Genomic DNA, 21413 nt, shown 5'->3' with positions numbered 1-21413 from the left:
AATAGCAACAAAATAAAGGAGTGGTATATTTTTAAAATAAGATAACCATTTTTTTTCATTGAAAAAATATAATCTTTTAATATACAATCATTTTCAAATTCTTGGAGTGCACTAACAATATTAATACACATAGGTAAAAATAAATGAGATGTGAGATAATAAACCCCACTAAATTTATAGGTAGCATCATTAAAAATTTTTAAAATATCTAAAATTTTTGCACAAATATCTCAATTTTGTGGATATAAATTAATATCTTCAATATTATTAGTAACAAAAAAGCATAATAATTCTTTATAAGAAAAAGACTCGTTTAGTAATTCATATGTTGAATTCCAACGAGTTGGGACATCCCTTGGAAAACGTTTTGGTCTTTTATTATTTTCTTTACAAAATTTAGCCCAACTTTTCATCACTTGAGGATGTCCCCATAAATATGAAATAACTTTTTTAATTGGAGAAATAAAAGATTTAAGAATTTTTAAACCATCTTGTACACATAAATTTAAAACATGGCATGCACATCTTATATGAAAAAATTTTTCACCAATATTTTTAAGTTCAATAATTAATTTAGTATTAGCAGGAGCATTATCAAATGAAATTGGAAAATTTTTTTTTGTCAACTTATATTCATCTAAAATTGAAACAATTATTCTATAAATATTATTTGCAGTATATTTATCATCAAAAACACGAAATGCTATAATTCTTTTTTGAATTTTCTAATTATCATCAATCCAATGACATGTAATGCCCATATAAGAATGCATTTGCCAATAATCACTCCAAATATCACAACAAATTGAAACATGAATTTTCATTTGAGAAAATAAAAGCTCTAACTCTTTTTTTCCTTTATTATATAAAGAAATAATAGTTCGTTTTACAGTATTTCTTGGCACTCTTTTAGCAGAAAGATTTAAAGCTTTTTGACAATAATTATTAAAACCTACTTTTTCACCAAAACTAAAAGCTAAATGTTCCATAGAAATCATTTTTGCTAATTCTTCTTTTTGTATTTTTTCAGAATATTGAAATAAAGAAAAGTTAGAAGATGCGTACCCGAAAATTTGTGTTTGAGACCGATCAACTCCTATTTTTGTTGGATGTTTTGTCTCCAAATGTTTCCAAAATGATCCATAGCCGCCCGCTTATTTAAATTTATAAGATTTTCCACAATAATTGCAAATTACATCGTACATTTTCTCACCTTTGAATTTTTTCGTGAAATGAATGGCGAATATGTCGGAACTTTGTCTTGCTCTTCCAACAATTTGTGCTCTTTGCTCTTGCTCTTGCTCTTCCTCTTCTTGTAATTACTCATTAAATTCAGATTCTTGAGTTGGAATTTCCAAATTTTCATTTGGATATCCCTCAAAATTAAATTGGTTGGGAGTGAAATCATAGATGTCGTTTGTAGGGATAGATGAATATTGTGTTTCTCCAATTTTTCCTTTGCCCTTACCCGAATTTGAGTTTCCTCCACTTGCCATTATATGATAATAAGATATAATTTGGAAAATTGAATAAAAAAAATTAGAGAGAATAATAACTTAATAAGAGAGATTGTAGAGTAGAGAAGAATAATATAGAGTAGAGTGTAGTATATTGTAGAGAGAGTAAGTAGAGAGAGTAGAGATTTTTTTGTAATGAATATGTAAATGAAATGAGGTATTTATAATAAATCCAAAAAATTATTTTTCCAAAAATACCCTTGAAACTAGCCGTTATGTAGCCGTTTATGGCTGTTGGGAGGGGTAATTAAGAGATTTCACAATAAAATTTAAAAAAAAAAAACACAACTGACAGTTTATAACGGTTAGAACTGCCGGTTCGAACCGCCGACCGGCGGTTCTAACCGGCCGGAGAACCGGCGTTTCCAATCCGGTTCCGACCGATTTTGTGGAACCGCCGGTTTCGGTTCCAAATTTTTGGAACCGAAATCGAACCAGAATCTCCTATTCTGGTTCGAACCTATTCCGGTTCTCACCGGTTTCGGTTACGGTTTGGGACTGATTTGAACCAACGGTTCTGGTTCCCGAAACCGTAATATAGCCACCCTTAGGCTGAATGCATAATTTGCTCCATGTTGAAAAAAGCGGAATATATATATTCACCTCCCAACTTCCTGCAACTACTGAATTTATAAATTTTTTAATATTGTATACATTTTCATACTAATCAGTAATATTTTTTAGAATTTTTTTATTTTTTATATATTAAATATTAATTGATGTATTATAACTTTTGGAGCAATAATTTTCATATTTTTTTAAAAATTAAATAGGTGTTTAATTGATATAATTTTACAAGTTAAAATATTCAATAAATTATTTTAATGGTTGAAGTGTTTAATAGGTGTAATTTTACAAGTTAAAGTGTTTAATTAATCAAAATAAAAGTAGAAAGTGTCACAAAAATAAACTAACATTATATGAAAATTTATGGATTTGACATATTTGAATGGAAAAAAGTATAACCGTATGAATACTCAATAATAAATGAGAAAATAGTAGAATTGTAATTTGCCACAACCACTTTATTTGGCAATACCTTTATACTTGACCCTATCTACAATATTAATTGTTTTAATAGTTATTAGTTATTGTTGTTGTTCTTTTTTTTTACTAACAGTTAGTGGACAATTGTTTATATAATGATTTAAAGCAAAAATGTTCCATAAAAATAATTATTTGATTTAGTTGTTAAATATAAAATAATTTTTAAAAGTTCAATTAATTATTGTCAAATGCTAAATATTAGGAGGGAATGTTTCATAAAGCACCCTTCAACATCTAACCACTACTATAAATATTACATATTGAACAATATAATTAGTAGATGTAATGTTTTGACGTTAACCAAAAAACTAATTGTTGCATTAAAAGTTGTCTCAAATAAAGTGTTTGTTTGGTGCGTTTTGACTAGGTTAAAATACTATTTGTTAATTATATTATTTAATAATATAATATTTATAATAGCAATTTTAGCGTTGAAGGATTTCATGAAACACTATTCAATAATTAATTGAGTTTTTTTATATCACTTTATAGCTCATCAAACCATTATTTTTATTTAACATTTCTATTTTAAATCATTATATAATCCACTAATAACTAACTACTAGTAGAACCACTAATATTGTTGAACAATTTCTTCATTTCATGGTATTAGGCGCACGGTTTTGACAAGTTGATTTTTCTCTCTTCAAGGATGAATCAATTCATTTCTCTCATCGTTTCTCTTTATTTTATCTCTTAATTCTCATGAATGTCTTTTTGAATCTTTTGTTTCTCAATCTTTTAACTCAAAATTTATTTTATTAGTTCAATTCCCATTTTGTTAAGTGTCGTAGCATGGGATCTCATCATAGGTCTTCCAATGGAGAAATCTTCTAAGGCCAAGGCCTTGGCCTTGGAATTGCCCTTATTCTTGTTTCTGCCTATGATGGAGAAAGAAATAAGAACTCGTTAGAAAGAGTCCTCCGCCTCAAGACTCATTAGAGTTTTATCTCATTAATTAATAGAAATCTTGCTTGAGTTCTTTATTGAATTAAAGTGTGCCTCTTATATAAGAGAGGCTTATAGTAGAAAAGGAATTACAATAAAAATAGAATTTCTTGCTAATTAAGAATCCTACTACTAAAAGGAATTATAATTAAATTAAGAGTTCCTACTAATAAGGATCCTTCTTATAGAAAGAAACTAACTCAAGCAATAATAATAACATAAAAATACTAAATAGTAAAAAATTACTGCATCAATTCTATATTTCATGTGCTACACGTCTTGTATATTTTCTATCCACAAATGCGTCTATAACATCACTCCCCTCCTAAAGAAAGAGCTTGTCCTCAAGCTCACAAGATGGATAGGCTGCCTGGAAATTGGAAATAGTCTACCAAGTTACATTAGTTGCTGGTAAACCCATACAATGAATAAGAATTTCTCATGTACCCCGATTTAGATGAGCACAAAGTACCTTATCAGGCATAGGTGCTGCACAACCCTTTAATGTTGGCAGAAGAGTGGGCTAAACAACAGGTATATCACCTTTGAAGGGCTTCAACAAGGACATATGGAACATATAATGAATGCGGTTGGTAGAAGGAAGCTCAAGATGATATCTACATCCCCAATGCGATGAAGAACCTTGGAAGTCTCGTAAAAATGAGGTGCCAATATGGAATTAAGCTTGTTGGTCACTGTTAAGCGATGAAAAGGGTATAGCGTAACTAAACAAAGTCGCGAGGTTCAAAGTGCAAATCATGGTGACCTTTGTCATAATATTCATTCATGCGAAACTAGGCTTGCTGAAGTCAAAACTGAAATTCTGTGAGCACCATATCTCTTTCAAGCCTTACGAGAAGAACTCACTACATAAGATAATAAGTAAGGAGGAGCATGTCCATAAACAACCTAAAATGGAGATGTTTTAAATGCATAATGAAAAGAGGTATTATAACAAAATTATGCTCATGGAAACCAGTCCATCCAACTTTTAGGCTTGTCCAAAGCATCGTAGATACATCTCAATCATGCGATTTACTGCTTTTGTCTAGCCATCTGGTTGAGGATGGTAGGCAGAGGACAAAGTAAGGTTAGTATTCACGCTAAAAATCATTAGTGAAAACAACGTCTCTATCATTAATAATAGTTTTAGGAATATCATATAAGCGAAAGACGTGAGGAAACAATACATGAGCCAAACTCACAATAGTATAAGGATGAGAAAGTGGAGTGAAATGAACATATTTAGAAAAGCAATCGACAACCACCAACAACACAAATTTTCCATTGACATTTAGTAGACCCTCCACAAAATCCATAGGAATATTAGACCAAATTTGAGTGGGAAGCATGAAAGGTTGTGAGAGACCCATAACATGAAGATTGAAAGTCTTGTTCCATTGGCAAACTACAAAATTGAACAAAATTCTGAATAATAGTCTTCATGCCCTTCTAATAGAAATCACTTTGAATCTGCTATAATAATTTTTGAACCTACTCGTGCATGACATTATGAAACTCAGCAATAATAGTATCAAATAAAGGTGAACTTGGTAAAAGATAACTTGCCCTCTGAAAAGAATTAGTCCCTCATAAAGTCACGATTCAGGTCCCAATTCTCGTTTTTCAATTTGTTGTCGTATGATCGAGAGAGATTCAAAATTTTGAATTTCATTCCGAACAACATCAAACAATAGAACTACAGGTTATGAAATTGCCAGTAAGATACAATCCTCCTCGTCACGCTTAGAGAGAACGCCTACCACTTTGCTTATGATGACTCGCCTTATGTTCCACATGAAAATTAAGGCCCAACAATTTACTAATCCAATATTGTTGAGGGGAGGTTGACAGACGTTGTATTAAGATATTTGAGACTGTAATGATCAGTCTTAATGAGAAAGTGCCTCCCCCACAGATATGGACTACAATATCGAAACGCTTTGGCCAATCAAATAAGTTCTCTTTCATAAGGAGGTAGCTTATAGTGTCTGTTTGCAAACTTACGACTAAAGAAGGCAATCGGATGGCAATCCTGATGAAGGATAACTCCAATACCACTACCTGATGCATCACATTCTACCACAAATTGGACATCAGAATTTGACAATTGTAACACATGTGCTTCGAAGAGGGCTTGTTTTAATTGAATAAATGAAATAAGTGCATCATTGTTCCAATGGAAGCCACTATGCTTTGACAAGTTCATGAGTGGTCCAATTGTAAGCCCATAATTCTGAACAAATTTGTGATAATATCCTGTCAATCCCAAGAATCCTCTAAGTCCCTTATCGAGTGAGGGATAAGCCACTCTATCACTGCCTTGATTTTATTAGCATCAACAGAGACACATGTATCATCAATATTATGACCCAAATAGGCTACTTGGCATGAGCCAAAAGAGCATTTGGGTTTTTTAAAAAACAAATTATGAAATCACAGTAGTTGAAAAATAGTCAGAATGTGAAGGAGGTGTTTGTCCCATTTTTCCTATAAATAAGAATATAATCAAAGAAAACAAGAATAAACTTACATAGATAAGGATGGAAGACCTCATTCATCAATTCTTGAAAAGATAGATGGTGCATTAGTGAGACCGAAGGCATCATTAGGAATTCAAAATGCCCATAGTGTGTTCGGAAGGTCATTTTTTAAATATCTGTAGCCTCCATACAAACTTGATGGCAACAAAACGCAAATCCAGTTTAGTAAAATATTTTGTCCCGTGGAGCTCATCCAATAACTCATCAAAAACAGGGATTGGAAATTTATCTTTCACTGTATGATTGTTCAATTCTCTATAATCAACACAAAATCGCCATGAACCATCTTGTTTTTGTAGAAGGAGAATAGGAGAAGAAAAAGTAGATTGACTAGGGTGATTGGTTCCTTGGCATAACATCTCATCACATTGCCTTTCTATTTCATCTTTCTGCAACTGAGGGTATCGATATGGATGCACCACTACGGGGGTCGAACCATGCAACAAACAAATTCGGTGGTCGCAAGATCGAATTGGTGACAAACCTATTGGTTCTTGGAATAATTCAGTGAACTCATCAAGCAATCTATCCAACTCCCTTTTTGGCATTTCAACATCCTGTAACAAATTAATATGGGAGTCTTGTTCATGTTGGATGCCTTGTAGAGCAATTTGATGTTGAGCCAATTCGAAACGCATAGTTAGCTTATCAAAATCCCACCATATTTGCCCCAGCATTTGCAACTAATAGATACCTAATACCACATCAAATCCATCCAAGGGAAATGACATAAAATTCAATAGAAAAGAATTCACCTATAATTATAAGGACCTCATAGCAAGTACTGGTACTTAGAATTAGTTGCCCATTTTCTATAATAAGCCGAAGTCCTTTCTTTTGCATTAATTTCACACCTAATTATTATGATGCAATTTTTACTAATGAAGTTATGTGCTGCTCGAATCCACTAAAACAGTTATAGGGCATCCCTTAACCTCAGCCACTAACATGGTGCGAAAATTCTAAAGTTTAGTAATCTCATGTAATGAAATTGCTGGCTCACCCATTGTCATGCAATCCTCCGTACTAGGTTCTTCATTATCATCCATTTCAAGTCAAAATAATGTCTTACATTGATGACCAAAAGTATATAGTTCATCACAATTGTTACAAAGCCCTTTTACCCTTCTCTCCGCTATCTCTACTCAGGATAATTTCTTAATGAAAGAGGTTGTAACACTACCGCTACTATTAGTGTTTGAAATGCGTTGGCATTTTATCACGAAGGTCCCTTATACCCAAATGTTGTGGCAAGTATAGTAGATGATTTTGAGGGAACCCACGAGCTCCTCTTAGTGCCTCCAATGCGACTCACTTGTTGTTTCCTCTTAAAGGCCCTTTGCTAAGTTCATAGTAGTCACTAAATTGGGTGGATTCTGTATCTTATCATCCAACCTTATGTCTTCTAACAACCTAGTGGTGAAAAAATCCATTTATAAGTCAACTCTTACTAAAGTGGCATGAGTTAAAAATGCTTGGAAGTATCATTGGTACTCCTCAATTGTCCCTCAGTGTGTTAAGTTAACTAACTTCCCTAAGGGATTGCCTCTTAATGGTGGCCTAAACCGCAGATTGCAATAAACTTTGAATTTTTCTTATGTCAACCTTGGCTCCTCTTACTCTAACCTTTAAAACAATAATTGTGCCTCACCTATGGAAACCTACCTATTTAACCTTATCAGATTCCTGTGTTTTCGAATTAATGAAAAATCGATCACACGGATATAACTAGCTCAATGGATCTATTGTCCCATCAAATGTTGAAAAGTCCATTTTAGTATAGGCTCCTACTCATGTTTAAAATTCGTAATGGTCGCCTACCCTACCATCAAAATTAGAACTATTGTTGCATGTTTCAACATCTGCATCCTTGCTTTTTTTTTTTTCTTCACAACATTAAGGAATTCTTGCAGTTGTCTCGACAGTTCTACAATTGGTTCTCTGTATGTGCTATTGTTGCTTCTATGCATGATTCTAATTGAGCAATTCTGATGTCATTCTATGCTTGTGCCTCCCCTAAAATAGCCTTCAGATCATCCCTTGCGTTTGTCGATTCAACCATTACATCTAGCTCTGATACCAAATTTTTAAGTGTCCTAGCATAGGATCTTGTCACAAGTCTTCCAATGGAGAAATCTTCTAAGGTTGAGGCCTTGGAATTGCTCTTATTCTTGTTTCTTCCTATAATGGATAAAAAAGATAAAAACTCATTAGAGTGAGTTCTCCACCTCAAGACTCATTAGGGTAAAGCGAGAGTCTTTATCTCGTTGATTAATAGAAATCTTGCTTGGGTTCTTTATTAAATCAAAGTGTACCTCTTATTTAAGAGAGGCTTACAGTAGAAAATGAATTATAATAGAATTAGAAGTTTCTACTAAATAGGAATCCTACTATTAAAAGGAATTATAATAAAATTAAGAGTTTAATTCCTACTAATAAGGATCCTTTAAATATTATGTGTTTTCGTTGCGACTTGAGGTAACTAAAATTGAATTAGTTTGTTGAATATTGTTTTGGAGTTATACGACTAAAAAACGCATTTTTAAAATAGATAATATATAAATTCATCCCTAATTTTGTTACTTTAATATTGTGGCACCCTCAACTTTTTTACTTTGATTGATCAAACATTTCAAGTTATAAATGACACCTATAAATTACTACAACTTATAAAAATTTTATTGAGCACACTAACTTATAAAAATAGATCAATTAAACACATATTAAATAGTTGAAAAATGTAAAAATTATTATTTCAAAAGTTATGTTAAATACATACCATATTAATATTTTGCATATAAAAGTCAAAGCAATCAAATTTTTGTGGTAAATTAAAGTTTTAAATGCATAATAATTTATTATAATTTAAAATATTTCATAATATTTTGTAAAAAATAATTATTTTTGTAAAATAAATATTTTCATCAGTATTTTGTAAATATTTTTTAATACTTTGTAAAAGATGGATATTTATTGTAAAAAGTGATGATTACAAAATGATAAGAATGATTGTAAATATATTGTAATATTTCAAATATCTTATAAAAAATAATCATTTTTTGTAAAGTTGCTAGATTGCTAATATTTTGTAATAATTTTCCATAATTTGTAAAAAAGTTATTGTTTGTTGTGAAGTTGTCATATTAAAAAAAAAAAAAAAAAGCTTTGATTGCTAATATTATAAAAAACGGTTTTTTTTTTTTTTTGTAAAATTACGAAATTATCAAATAATAAGTCAAGTTATCAATATTTTGAATACTTTCTTATACTTTGTAAAAAGTTTTTTTTTTTTTTTTTTTGTGAAATTGTTGAATTGCAAATAATAGTTACAATTTGTCAATATTTTTGTTATACTTCATAATATATTGTAAAAAGTGATCTTTTTTTTTTTTTTTTGTAAAAGTTGGTGGTTTATAAAATAATAGTTTCGATAGCCAATATTTGATATTTCTAAAAAATTTATAAAGCAATGTTATTTTCTGTAAAATAGTCAGATTACAAAATAATAGCTCTGGTTACCATTTATCAATATTTTATAATATCTTCAAGTATTTTGTGACAAATGGTTGTTTTTTATAAAATTGTTGAAATACAAATTAATAAATCTAAATTTCAATATTTTGTAAAAAGTAATAATTTTTTATAACTCAAACTAAAAGTTGGGAAATTTCCTTGAAGAAGGCATCATAGCAAGCTCCTTTTTTTTTTTTTGTCCTCTTCATTTTATTTACCATTTTAAAAATTTCTCCTAATAAAATTTACTTCCACAAACTTGCCCTTTCCTTTACTTTTCTCTTCAATCAATTTACGTCTACTAGTTTATGTAATATCAATTTTAAACTGATTATCAAATTATTAGCCAACCGTATGAAAATTGTTTTTCCTTCACTCATTTCAGCTACTCAGAGTAACTTTGCTCTTACAAAGTGGCTCCATGATAATGCTATTATCCTTCAGGAATTTATTCATTAAATGAATAATTTGTATGGACAAATTGGTTGGAAGATTTTGAAAAATGATTAAAGGAGGCTTATAGTCATCTGAAATGGAATTTTATTTTAGATTCTATGCAGTTTGTGGGCTTTTCAGATTCTTGGATAACTTTAATTAGAAAGTATCGTCAAACTTTGTTCAATGTAAATTTTATGGAATGATAATCCATATGAAAATTTTAAACCTACTCCATGTATACTTTAAGGTTATTCATCTTTCCCTATCTATTTGTTTTGGATATGGAGATGTTGGAACTATTGAGTTTCAATATCACAATACGCAACGGAATAAAATAATTATAGCAAAATAATTATTTCAAAAGGAATCCATTTAAACAATTAAAGCAACAAAATTGTTCAAAAGAATACATGTTTTGCTGATTCTTCAAAACTTCGATCTACGCAACTACTAGGTTGTCGCAAACTATAAGATGTCCAATTGTCCAACCTCTAGTAGTATCCATACGATCAGATAATTATAAAAACTCTAAAACTATTTTAGAGGGTTGAGAGGATAGAGAGTATGATGGTGCTGCCTTTCTTACGCTTTATGTTTACTTTGGTGGCTATCAATTTAACAACCGTTTAAACTGTCTCTTAAACCTTATATATTAAAATCCTAGGTCATAAGTAAATTAATTTTATTTATTTATTTAAATTATAACTAAAATGTGCTTATTTATTTATTTAAATAATTTAAATAAATAAATTATAATACATATATTATTATAATTAATTTTATTTATTTATTTTAACTATTTAGTAACTAAATCATAATGAATATATTAGGTTTATTCATAATCTAAAATTTATCTCAATAAATTTTAGACATAAATTAACTAAGTCAATACTTAATAATTTAGGTAAAAATTATAATTAAATATAAATTATAATTTTGCCTTTGATGTCCCAATATTTATTTGTAATCAAATCATACTTGATTCGATTTCTCGTTTTAACTTTTTCATATTCATTCTTATGTGTATGACCTATAGTCTCGGGTCTCTTGAATAGGTAGGCTCAGTACGCTAAGGAAGCTTGGTCTGCTTAGGGCGGTAGAACAGAGAATATAATTAGATGATTTTATCAACAATTTATTTGTGTAGGTGGAGATCCAGTATTTCTGAATCCTTATGTAAGGAATTACAAAAGAAATTCTTTAAAGAAAGACGTGAGTTAGGAAGGATTGCTCGATTAGGTTTCAAATATATTGGCAACAAATATAATTAACTAATTAATATTTAAAGGTCAAGAACATTATCTAGAAATATGTCATAACTATCCAAATATTTGGAAAGTCAATATGGTTTGACTTAACATTTTAGTGCATGATTTATCAGTGTAATTAATATACCTTCATCATTAATGTTCTGATTTAGTAATTAGGCATGGATTGTGTCTACTTTATTTTAATCATGTTAATTCTCTTAATCTTAGTCATTGATCATTTGAATGAAATTCAAAACCTAATTTGCTAATTTCATTCTATCTTACGCAAGGATTTCTTAATCAATATTAATAAAGAACAATTAAAATATTTTTCCAAATTTACCTAAGGTGATGAACCATCTCTTAATTACACAAGTATCTCCATATAAATCTTACTATGTCCAGTTAATCATTACTTATTATCCGTCAATGAATAATGTGAATGAAGAATCAAAACATAATCATCCCCCGACATGATAGCTTAGTAATTTCAAATCAAAAGATCACTTATACAACCATTACTTAAGTATTCTATAAACACAAGTAATTCTCCATATGTAATTTTTATGTAAGTCAATTCAGTGGATTTGTTTAATTAACAAGCACATGCATATTGGTTCTAGGTATCACATATATCTTAGCTTATGAGAATAATTGCTTCCCTTCACAAGGAAAAATACATAATATGTATTAGTCTCAACAGCTTTAATCATCCTCCATTAATCAGGAGAATATTGACTAGAAATATTTAGAGACATACTTTAATGAAAAATAAATTCATAATTATAACCATATTATAATTTATTTTACAAAACAATATTGTCTCATAAACTTTATCTTTGACCGAAATTCTTTCAGTAGAATATAAAAGATTAAAATATCTTTTATTCATAATTAAATATTTTATTACATAAAGCTAATAAGGAAACTTGGCATCCTCTCTCAGTTTCTCATCTGGGTCCGCTATTATCACATTTATTTTTTATTTGCCAAAGCTTCTTAGACCAAAATAATGTTATTAATAGTGGTTTGGGACTTTTGTCATAGCCCATATTATTTTTGCTTTTATTTCTTTTTAGATTTCTGTTGTACTATAATTACTATAAGTACCTCAAAATTTTATATCTGTCATTTTAGACCAATTTTGTTTCTCAAGTTGATAAATTCTATTTTATTTCAATATCCGATAAAATGTTACGTTATTATTATTATAAATAGTTTCAAAATAACATTGACTTGGAACATATATTTTTCTTTTGCATTATTTTAGTCCTAATACAAATTAGCAAGAGAAATAAATTTACTGGTTACAATTTTTAAAAAACAAATCCTCTAAAATTTTTAATATGCACAACGAGGCCTAAATTAAAAATAATAATTTATTATATTTGATAAAAATAAAATAATTAGACTAAATTAATCGTTTAAATAAAAAATTAAACTCATTTTGACGTTATTATTATGTAACAATAAATCTGGACCGTACAAGTAAAGCTAGCATACTAGTAATATACGCCTAGGATCCTTTCTCCTGCGCTCCAGATCCAACGAAATTTAAAATCGCTGTTCCCTCACCCTTGAATAAAACTAATACGCACACTCTGCTTCTTCATTATTATGAAACCAAATTCAAATTCTCCAACGGCTACATTTCTCTCTCCTCTCTCCCTCTTCTGCTCCTCTTCCTTCGCTGCCTTGCCCAAATCCTACTCTCTCTCTATCTCTCTCTCTCCCCTTCTCTGTTCTCTATAGATTTTTCAAAATGAAGCATTTTATGCAGCCAAGAAACGCCATCTTGAGAGAAGCGCACGCCAATGGAGAGTCATCGCCATTACAATCTGCAAACCCTAGCTGTCATAAATCGAAGCCATCACCACCTCCTCGGAGGCAGAAGTTGTCTAAAGAAAACGCGCCGCCGTCGGATCTGAACTCTACGTCAGTCCCGGAGCAAAAGCCCTCGCCGTCTCCGGCTGCCAAGATGAAGAGTCAGTTGCCGCCTAGGCCTCCTTCTTCTAATCCTCTCAAGAGAAAACTTAGCATGGAAACTGTCCCAGAGAATGCTGTACCTGATTCTGGCGTTAAGGTTGTTATTCATTTTTTTTAATTTAATATTTTAATGCTTTTTTTTGGCTGGTGAGGAAGTGGAAGAAACTAAGGGGGGAAAAGAGCTGATGAATTTTTATATCTTTGTCAATTTAAATTGAATTTTAGGTCTCGTCTTGATAAGCTAAGGGGGGACTGTTTTTTTCAGTTGACTTTTTCTTTCAGGTTTTGCTGTGAATTCTTTGTTATAAATGCTAGTTCAAATGGAATTTTAGGTTTTGTTGTAGTTGTGGAGAAAATTCTTCTTTGAATTCACTTATTTGCTTTGCCAGTACCACTACCTTGTTGTTTTCCTTATATTAGCAACTGGTTAAGAAGAGAAAAGCTCTATTGGTATTGTTCTGATTTCTGACAGCTGAAACTCTCTGCAAATATGAACTATGCTACTATTTCACATAAAAACTGAAATTAAATGAAAGTTTGTTTTTCAGAGAAACCAAGGACAATACTAATATCAGTATGATTTGAGGGGTTTATCTTCTGAAATCCATTTCTGAGATCAATTAGTTGTGGTCTCTTAGCATTAGAATCCTTGTTAATTGTTGTGTTTGTTTTTCTATTTCTTCTTGTTTCAAAAAATCTTAGGTAATTGTGCGAATGCGACCATTAAACAAGGATGAAGAGGAAGGGGAAATGATAGTTCAGAAGGTGTCTGACGATTCTTTGTCAATCAATGGCCAAACATTGACATTTGACTCTGTAGCTGATATAAAATCAACACAGGCAAGATTGCTGTCATTACGTCTCCTGGTAATGTATTGATTGAAGATTTATTTTGGTGAAATTCTCAAAACCCTTTTTGCTTTTCCTATCTTGTTTTCCACAGGTAGACATTTTTGATCTTGTAGGAGCCCCTCTAGTTGAAAATTGTCTGGCTGGATTTAACAGTTCAGTATTTGCCTATGGACAGGTATATTTCACTTTATATTGGTTAACAACTTCATTTTGCTTCACTTTGTCCATGACCGTTTATATTTCACTTTATATTGGTTAAAAACCTCATTTTGCTTCACTTTGTCCATGACCGTTCTCCTAACCTCTTTGGTAAATTGGAAAATTAACTTATTCAGACAGGGAGCGGAAAAACCTACACTATGTGGGGACCTGCGAATGCCCTCTTGGAAGAAAATTTATCCAGTGACCAACAAGGTTTAACCCCCCGTGTTTTTCAGAGACTCTTTGCCCGCATAAATGAGGTAAGGATCACTTTTACTTGTTGCCAGGGATGTTGAGAGTTATTATGTGTTGCAATTATAAATGCTCTTTTGTTTCCCCTCAGGAGCAAATTAAACATGCTGACAAACAACTCAAGTATCAGTGCCGCTGCTCTTTTCTGGAGGTTATGTGCTGTTTAGTTTTGGAGAATTCACTTGTTTAGCCTTAAATTCTGACCTCATGGTTCTTCATTGTTTTTGCAGATTTATAATGAACAAATAACAGATCTGCTGGATCCAAGCCAGCGAAACCTCCAGGTTAGGAAGATCAGATTGGGCATTATATTTCTTGAAATAAACTGGTTTTCTAAGATCCCTTTGTCTGCCACATTGTTGCAGATAAGAGAAGATGTGAAATCTGGTGTCTATGTTGAAAATCTCCGAGAGGAATATGTATTTACAATGAAAGATGTGACTCAGCTTTTGATAAAGGTTGGGTTTTTTACTTTGATTGTGCTATGAAAATCTCAGTTGTAAGTCGGTCTTTGGTGGTGCTGAAAACCGTATATAAGAGAACTTATATAGAGCATCTACAGAAATTTGTTTACCTTTTGTTTGAAATAAAAATACCGAGCTTGTTATGCATACCTTTGGTGATAAATTTAACGTTCCCAAAAAAAATATGTTTAGGTCAATCAGTGTTAACATTCCCATACATGAGTTTAGTGTCCTCATTTCTGTTGCGCAAACACACACACACATGAGTTTAGTTTCCTCATTTCTGTGTTACACACACACACACACACACACACACGGGTTTAGTTTACCTTTTTGTTGAACTAAACATACCGAGCTTGTATGCATATGCACATACGCTCAGGACAGAAGAAAAGAATGGGATCTAATATATTTGATGGCCTAACAGTTATTTGGTGATAAATTTAACATTTCCACAGAAAAAATGTTTAGGTCAGTCGGTGTTAAGAGCATACTCAAACACACGGGTGTTGCATCTCTTATGATGCTAATATATTTTACCTCAGTTTGAGTGTTTAAAGCTTCAAATAAACTCTACTTATATGCTTACAACTGCCAACAAATCACACAGGGTTTGTCGAACAGGAGGACTGGTGCAACTAGTATAAATGCTGAAAGTTCCCGGTCACACAGCGTTTTCACTTGTGTTGTTGAATCCCGATGCAAGGTAAATACTATATCCACATATGCAGTATATTATTTCTCCTTATTAAGCTTTTAAAAAAAAGGAAGGTTTGCCTTGGTTTTATTTCTTTCTAATAGAAGATTGTGAGTGCATTTGTGGGATTCAGTCTTTTACATGCCTCTCTCTCTCTCTCTCTCTCTCTCTCTATCCCCCTCTCCCTCCCTAGGAAGGGGATTCAGATCTGGATATGTATTATTTCAAAATAGGGATTCATTTGCTGCCTAAGCAATTTGGAATTTTTTGAAGTTTTCCTCTAATATTTATTCTTAGAATACTGAAATTAGAATGCGATCTCACAATGAAAATAACAATTTTAATAAATTCAACTTTTGTTCTATTGTTGGTTTCTGTGCTACATTCCTTGTAGAGCACAGCAGATGGCATAAGCAGCTTAAAAACCAGTAGAATAAATCTTGTTGATCTTGCTGGGTCAGAACGACAGAAGTTAACTGGTGCTGCTGGAGAACGGTTAAAAGAAGCGGGGAATATAAACCGATCTCTGTCGCAGCTTGGGTATGAATCACCTTTCCTTTATGTTTTTGTTTAAGCTTTCTTACAAATTACAGTTGGAAAATCTTCTAGTTTAGATGCAGTATGATGCCAATATTGCTATAAAAACATGTACTTTCCATCTTTCCCTCTATCTCTATTGCTAACTCAGTCTCCTTTGATTTACAATCCTGCGCTATCTTTTTTCCATTACACTAGCCCAGTCATTTTATTCATAACTTTGATATAATAGACATTTAAATCAAGAGATATTCATTTTATTCATTTGCAAGAGAACTTATCATGTAAGCCTTTTGTTCATCATAGAAAACATATGAACATATAAACCATACAGCAAACAATGAACTGAAATTGGCATTGTTTGATAATTACAGTTGTGTTGTGACCATGAATTATCATGAATATGAGTTGAAGTATATTGAAGAAACATTATACCAGAATTGTGAAAGCATAGACTATCAGTTCTTTTTGGTGTCTAAAAGTAATAGTTGTAACTTCTCCTATTCTTTCTGTCTGCTTTGTGATGTCTTCCTATTGATAATCAAAAAAAGGAGTTCAAGCTACTTCTTAGTTGCAATAAGTAGTATGAATAAATTCATATGACCTTGCATCAAAAGAGAGATATCTGTTAATTTTACCCAATTATCGGTGTTACAGGAACTTGATAAACATTCTTGCTGAAGTTTCTCAGACAGGAAAACAAAGACATATACCTTACAGAGATTCCAGGTTGACATTTTTGTTGCAAGAATCTCTTGGTGGCAATGCAAAGTTAGCAATGGTGTGTGCTGTTTCCCCAGCACAAAGGTAACACTGCTGGCCATGCCATCTTTTCACAACCTCCCTTAATCTCTCTTTTTCTCATAATGGCTGTTCTTGTCATCAATTATACAGTTGTAAGAGTGAAACTTTCAGTACACTGCGATTTGCACAGCGTGCAAAGGCAATCAAGAACAAGGCAGTTGTTAATGAAGAGATGGAGGATGATGTGAATCACTTGCGAGAAGTAATCCGGCAGCTAAGGGTAGACTCTTATTTTTGTTTACTGTTATTAATCAGATTGTTTCAACAATTTCAAATTTAAAACAGATTTATAAGAAAAAACGGATTATGAATGCTTCAGGATGAATTACATAGAGTGAAGGCCAATAGCAACAATTCAACAGGTTGGGATCCTCGTAAAAGTTTGAATATATTGAAAAGTCTTATTCATCCGCATTCACGACTACCTCAATTAGATGAGGATGGTGATGAGGAGATGGAAATTGATGAGGAAGCTGTTGAAAAACTCTGCATTGAAGTAGGATTGCCACCAGCAAGTGCTGGAGATTGCAATATTGTTGATGAAAGTAGGTGTACCATGGGACAGGGTCCTGAGGATACTGATGTTGATATGGAAGAAGGCATATCTGAACAAGCTGAGAAACATGAAATTATGACTGTTGATTGTGCTGACCCTGTTAAGAATGAATTTTGTTACAATGTTAATGACAAGGAACCAGATCATATACCTGTTGATCCAATTGATGCAGAGTCCTCTGGAAAATCCCCCAAGGAGAACAAGGATCTTAGCTCCTCAATCAGTAAATTGTTAACTGAAGAATCACAAAGCAAAATGGTGGATATTCGTACTTCATGCGTAGTGTCTGATTCTCAAACTGGACTTTCTACAGGAGTTGTAGTAGCAAGTGAAGCAAATGATTCTCAAAATGATGCAGTGAATGGTGTATCACCTTCTAACCTTAGTATAGTCCCATGTGAAATATCACCAGTTCTTAAATCTCCAACTCCAAGTGTTTCACCCAGGATTAGCAGCAGCAGGAAAAGTCTGCGGACTTCATCAATGTTAACAGCTTCTCAAAAAGATCTTAAGGATGAAAAATCAAACACAGAGGATGTACGCTTATCTTTTGCCAAGAAAAGAAGCTCCTCTAACGCTCTGGCTGCTCAGACTAGTAAAAGTTTTCTTGCACCAACAGAACATTTAGCAGCTAGCCTTCACCGGGGCTTGGAAATTATTGATATTCACCGCAAGAGTTCTGTATTCAGGCGATCATCCTTTAGGTTTTCTTGTAAACCTGCAGAATTGAAGCCAATTTCACTGGTTGAAAAAGTTGATGCTGGTGTGCAAACTTTTCTTCAAGATTATGACTTACAAGAAGAAGATGCAGGGGTATTTTTTTGTAAGAGTTGCAAGAACAAGAAAGCACTGGAGGAAAAAGACAACGATGACAGCTCAAACTTGCAGTTAGTACCTATTGATGGTTCAGAGTCTGCTGATAAATCCAAAAAACAAGTTCCCAAAGTAAGTTTGCTTGATATTTAGTTATGTGATCGGATATCTCTATTAATATTGTACCACGTACTTGACATTGTTGTTCATATTTCTAAACAGGCAGTGGAGAAAGTGTTGGCAGGAGCCATCCGTAGAGAAATGGCTTTGGAGGAGTTTTGTGCCAAACAAACTTCTGAGATAATGCAGCTTAACCGTTTGGTAGGTTGCTATTTTATCCAACAACCCAAAATGGATTTTAATTATCTTTAACAGATGTGCTGACTACCTGGCCTATATTTACAGGTGCAACAGTACAAGCATGAGAGGGAATGCAATGCCATAATAGGGGAGACAAGGGAGGACAAAATTCTTCGGCTTGAGAGCCTTATGGATGGTGTTTTGCCCACGGAGGAGTTCATGGAGGAAGAGCTAGCATCACTTATGCATGAACATAAGGTTTGAATTTGTTTCTTAAGCTTCCCCTGCTCACTAATTTCCAGTTTACATGTATCTAAAATGATTTTTTACAGCTTTTGAGGGAGAAATATGAGAATCATCCTGAAGTTCTAAGAACTAATATTGAGCTGAAAAGAGCTCAAGAGGAGTTAGAAAATTATCGAAATTTCTATGATTTGGGAGAAAGAGAAGTTTTGTTGGAAGAGATTCAAGATTTAAGAAACCAATTGCAGTACTATGTTGACTCTTCATCCGCGTCTGCATTAAAAAGAAATTCAATATTGAAATTGACCTATTCATGCGAGCCTACTGTGGCTCCTCTTCTTAGTACAATTCAAGAGGCAACTGAGGAGAGCCCAGAAGTAAAGTTTCAAGAAGAAAGAATGCGCTGGACTGAGGCAGAGAGCAAGTGGATTTCTCTTGCTGAAGAATTGAGAACAGAACTCGATGCTAGCAGGTTGCTAGCTGAAAAAAGGAGGCAGGAATTAGAGACAGAGAAGAAATGTGCAGAAGAGTTAAAGGAAGCAATGCAAATGGCCATGGAGGGACATGCACGCATGCTTGAGCAGTATGCAGATCTTGAGGAAAAACATATTCAATTACTTGCACGGCACAGGAAGATCCAGGATGGAATAGATGATGTCAAGAAAGCTGCTTCTAGAGCTGGTGTCAGGGGTGCTGAGTCTAAGTTTATAAATGCCCTCGCTGCGGAAATTTCAGCATTGAAAGTGGAAAGAGAGAAAGAGAGGCGATATCTTAGAGATGAAAATAAAGCTCTTCAGTCTCAGTTGAGGGATACTGCCGAGGCTGTACAAGCTGCAAGCGAATTACTAGTGAGGCTGAAAGAAGCAGAAGAAGCCGTTGCTGTTGCACAGGTTGGTTATTTCATAATTGTCCTAGTTTTGATTCCATGTAATGTTAGTTTGAACTGAAGAAGTTTGGTAATTGTTTCTGTTACATATTGCAAGTCCTGTATACTCATAGCATTCATTTGTGAGTATATTTGATTAAAGAGAAAGATGGGGGAAGGGAAACTGGAAGGGTTGGAAAGTAGGTGAGGAGTCATTTTACTTTGTCTGGAAAGTGCAGAGAAAATGAGAGGAAATGAGAACCGAGAGAATAGTTATCCAAGTTTTAATTCCTTGTTATTTTGGTTTGATCTGAAGAAGTCGGTGATTGTTTCAGTTACATATTGCAAGTCCTGTATACTCATAGCATTCATTTGTGAGTATTATATGTGATTAAAGGGAAAGTTGGGGGGAACTGGAGGATGGAAAGTAGGTGAGGAAAGTCATTTTACTTTGTCTGGAAAGTGCAGAGAAAATGAGAGGGAAATGAGAACCCAGAGAATAATTCAAAATTCTTGTTGGCTTACCTCTAAAATGTAATTTCAAAAATTTTCTCCAGCTTCTTTCCTTTTAGTTTTTCTCTTACCAATTTTCTACCCTCGTTTTTTCTCCTCAGATTCTTGCAAGTTGTTAATTACAAAATCAACACTTGGCTGTCAATTATTGGTGCATGTTGGTTATGTTGTTTATTCTCATTTCCCTTTACTTAATATTCTTACTTTATATATTTACTTGTTTTTGTAGAAGCGAGCAATGGATGCAGAAAGAGCATCTGCAAAGGCATATAAACAGATTGATGAATTGAAGAAAAAACATGAAATTGCAATAAACACCCGTAATGAGCTCCTTGCAGAGTCTCGTCTACCCAAAGAAGCAATACGACCTGCTTACAGTGACGATGAAACAGCCAAGTATGATGCAGGTGAACCGCTGAGTGAAGGCGAGCGATGGAGAGAAGAATTTGAGCCATTTTATAACAATGGCGAATATAGTGAGTTGTCAAAACTTGCAGAACCATCTTCGTGGTTTTCTGGGTATGATAGATGCAACATATAGAGAGATGAACACTTAGCATCAATATTGTGTATGTATTTACTAACAATTCTGTGAAATAGCTCTGGAGGTGTAGCTTTTTTGCTGTTTTATCTAAGGCGATAATAGTTCTCACCATTTGTCAGGACCAATCTCTTTGGTTCTCTTTTTGAGTCTTGTATTCAAATTCTGATTGTTGCAGTTCATAAGAGTTGAATGAATTATATTCTTTTATTCATGCCTACTTGCACGAATCAAAACTTCGATCTCTCAGCTATTCCCCCCAACCCACTGCCTTTTCTCCCCATTTTGATGTAGCCATTGTTTTCTTAGCAAACAAATGGATCATGCAGGTATATTTGAAAATTCGTGGATAAGCCACAAAACATTATGATAGCTATCGCAGGTTTCGCGTTATATATGTTAGTTTTGAAAAGGCATATGTACATTTTAAGTTGCAGAGAAGGATATGGACATTTTAGTGCAACTGTGTCCATGTAGTGAAAATGTAATAATCAAGATTAATAAAGGGTGATCTCATGCACGAAGCAGTCATA

The 21413-nt window shown here is 32.9% G+C and overlaps 1 protein-coding gene and 1 long non-coding RNA gene across 2 annotated transcripts; one reads left to right on the top strand and one right to left on the bottom strand.

Annotated features, from left to right (window-relative positions):
* Positions 1-12856: 12856 nt before the first annotated feature.
* On the top strand, positions 12857-21094 carry LOC105639097 (kinesin-like protein KIN-12B). Its single transcript, XM_012223040.3, has 16 exons — positions 12857-13339; positions 13945-14082; positions 14186-14269; positions 14430-14555; positions 14639-14698; positions 14778-14831; positions 14913-15005; positions 15622-15717; positions 16103-16248; positions 16903-17052; positions 17140-17269; positions 17369-18550; positions 18641-18739; positions 18824-18976; positions 19051-19851; positions 20569-21094. Exons 1-16 carry the CDS (start codon positions 13019-13021, stop codon positions 20878-20880), a joined length of 3945 nt encoding a protein of 1314 aa, XP_012078430.1. The 5' UTR covers positions 12857-13018; the 3' UTR covers positions 20881-21094.
* On the bottom strand, positions 16851-17875 carry LOC149496322 (uncharacterized). Its single transcript, XR_016320947.1, has 2 exons — positions 17757-17875; positions 16851-17663 (listed from the first exon to the last, which is right to left on the bottom strand). It is a non-coding gene; the product is annotated as an uncharacterized LOC149496322 (long non-coding RNA).
* Positions 21095-21413: the final 319 nt, after the last annotated feature.

Source organism: Jatropha curcas, chromosome 5 (assembly GCF_041381405.1).
Source record: "Jatropha curcas cultivar XTBG-Jc1 chromosome 5, XTBG_Jcur_1.0, whole genome shotgun sequence".
In the NCBI taxonomy this organism is placed as follows: Eukaryota; Viridiplantae; Streptophyta; class Magnoliopsida; order Malpighiales; family Euphorbiaceae; genus Jatropha; species Jatropha curcas.
The sequence above is the reverse complement of the archived record's forward strand: the minus strand, read 5'-3'. Positions and strand labels throughout refer to the sequence as shown.

Coding starts and splice junctions, on each gene's coding strand:
- LOC105639097 (XM_012223040.3), top strand. CDS start 13,019: ATGAAGCATTTTATGCAGCCAAGAAACGCCATCTTGAGAGAAGCGCAC. Junction 16,249..16,902: donor CGATCTCTGTCGCAGCTTGG/GTATGAATCACC, acceptor TCGGTGTTACAG/GAACTTGATAAACATTCTTG. Junction 17,053..17,139: donor GCTGTTTCCCCAGCACAAAG/GTAACACTGCTG, acceptor TCAATTATACAG/TTGTAAGAGTGAAACTTTCA.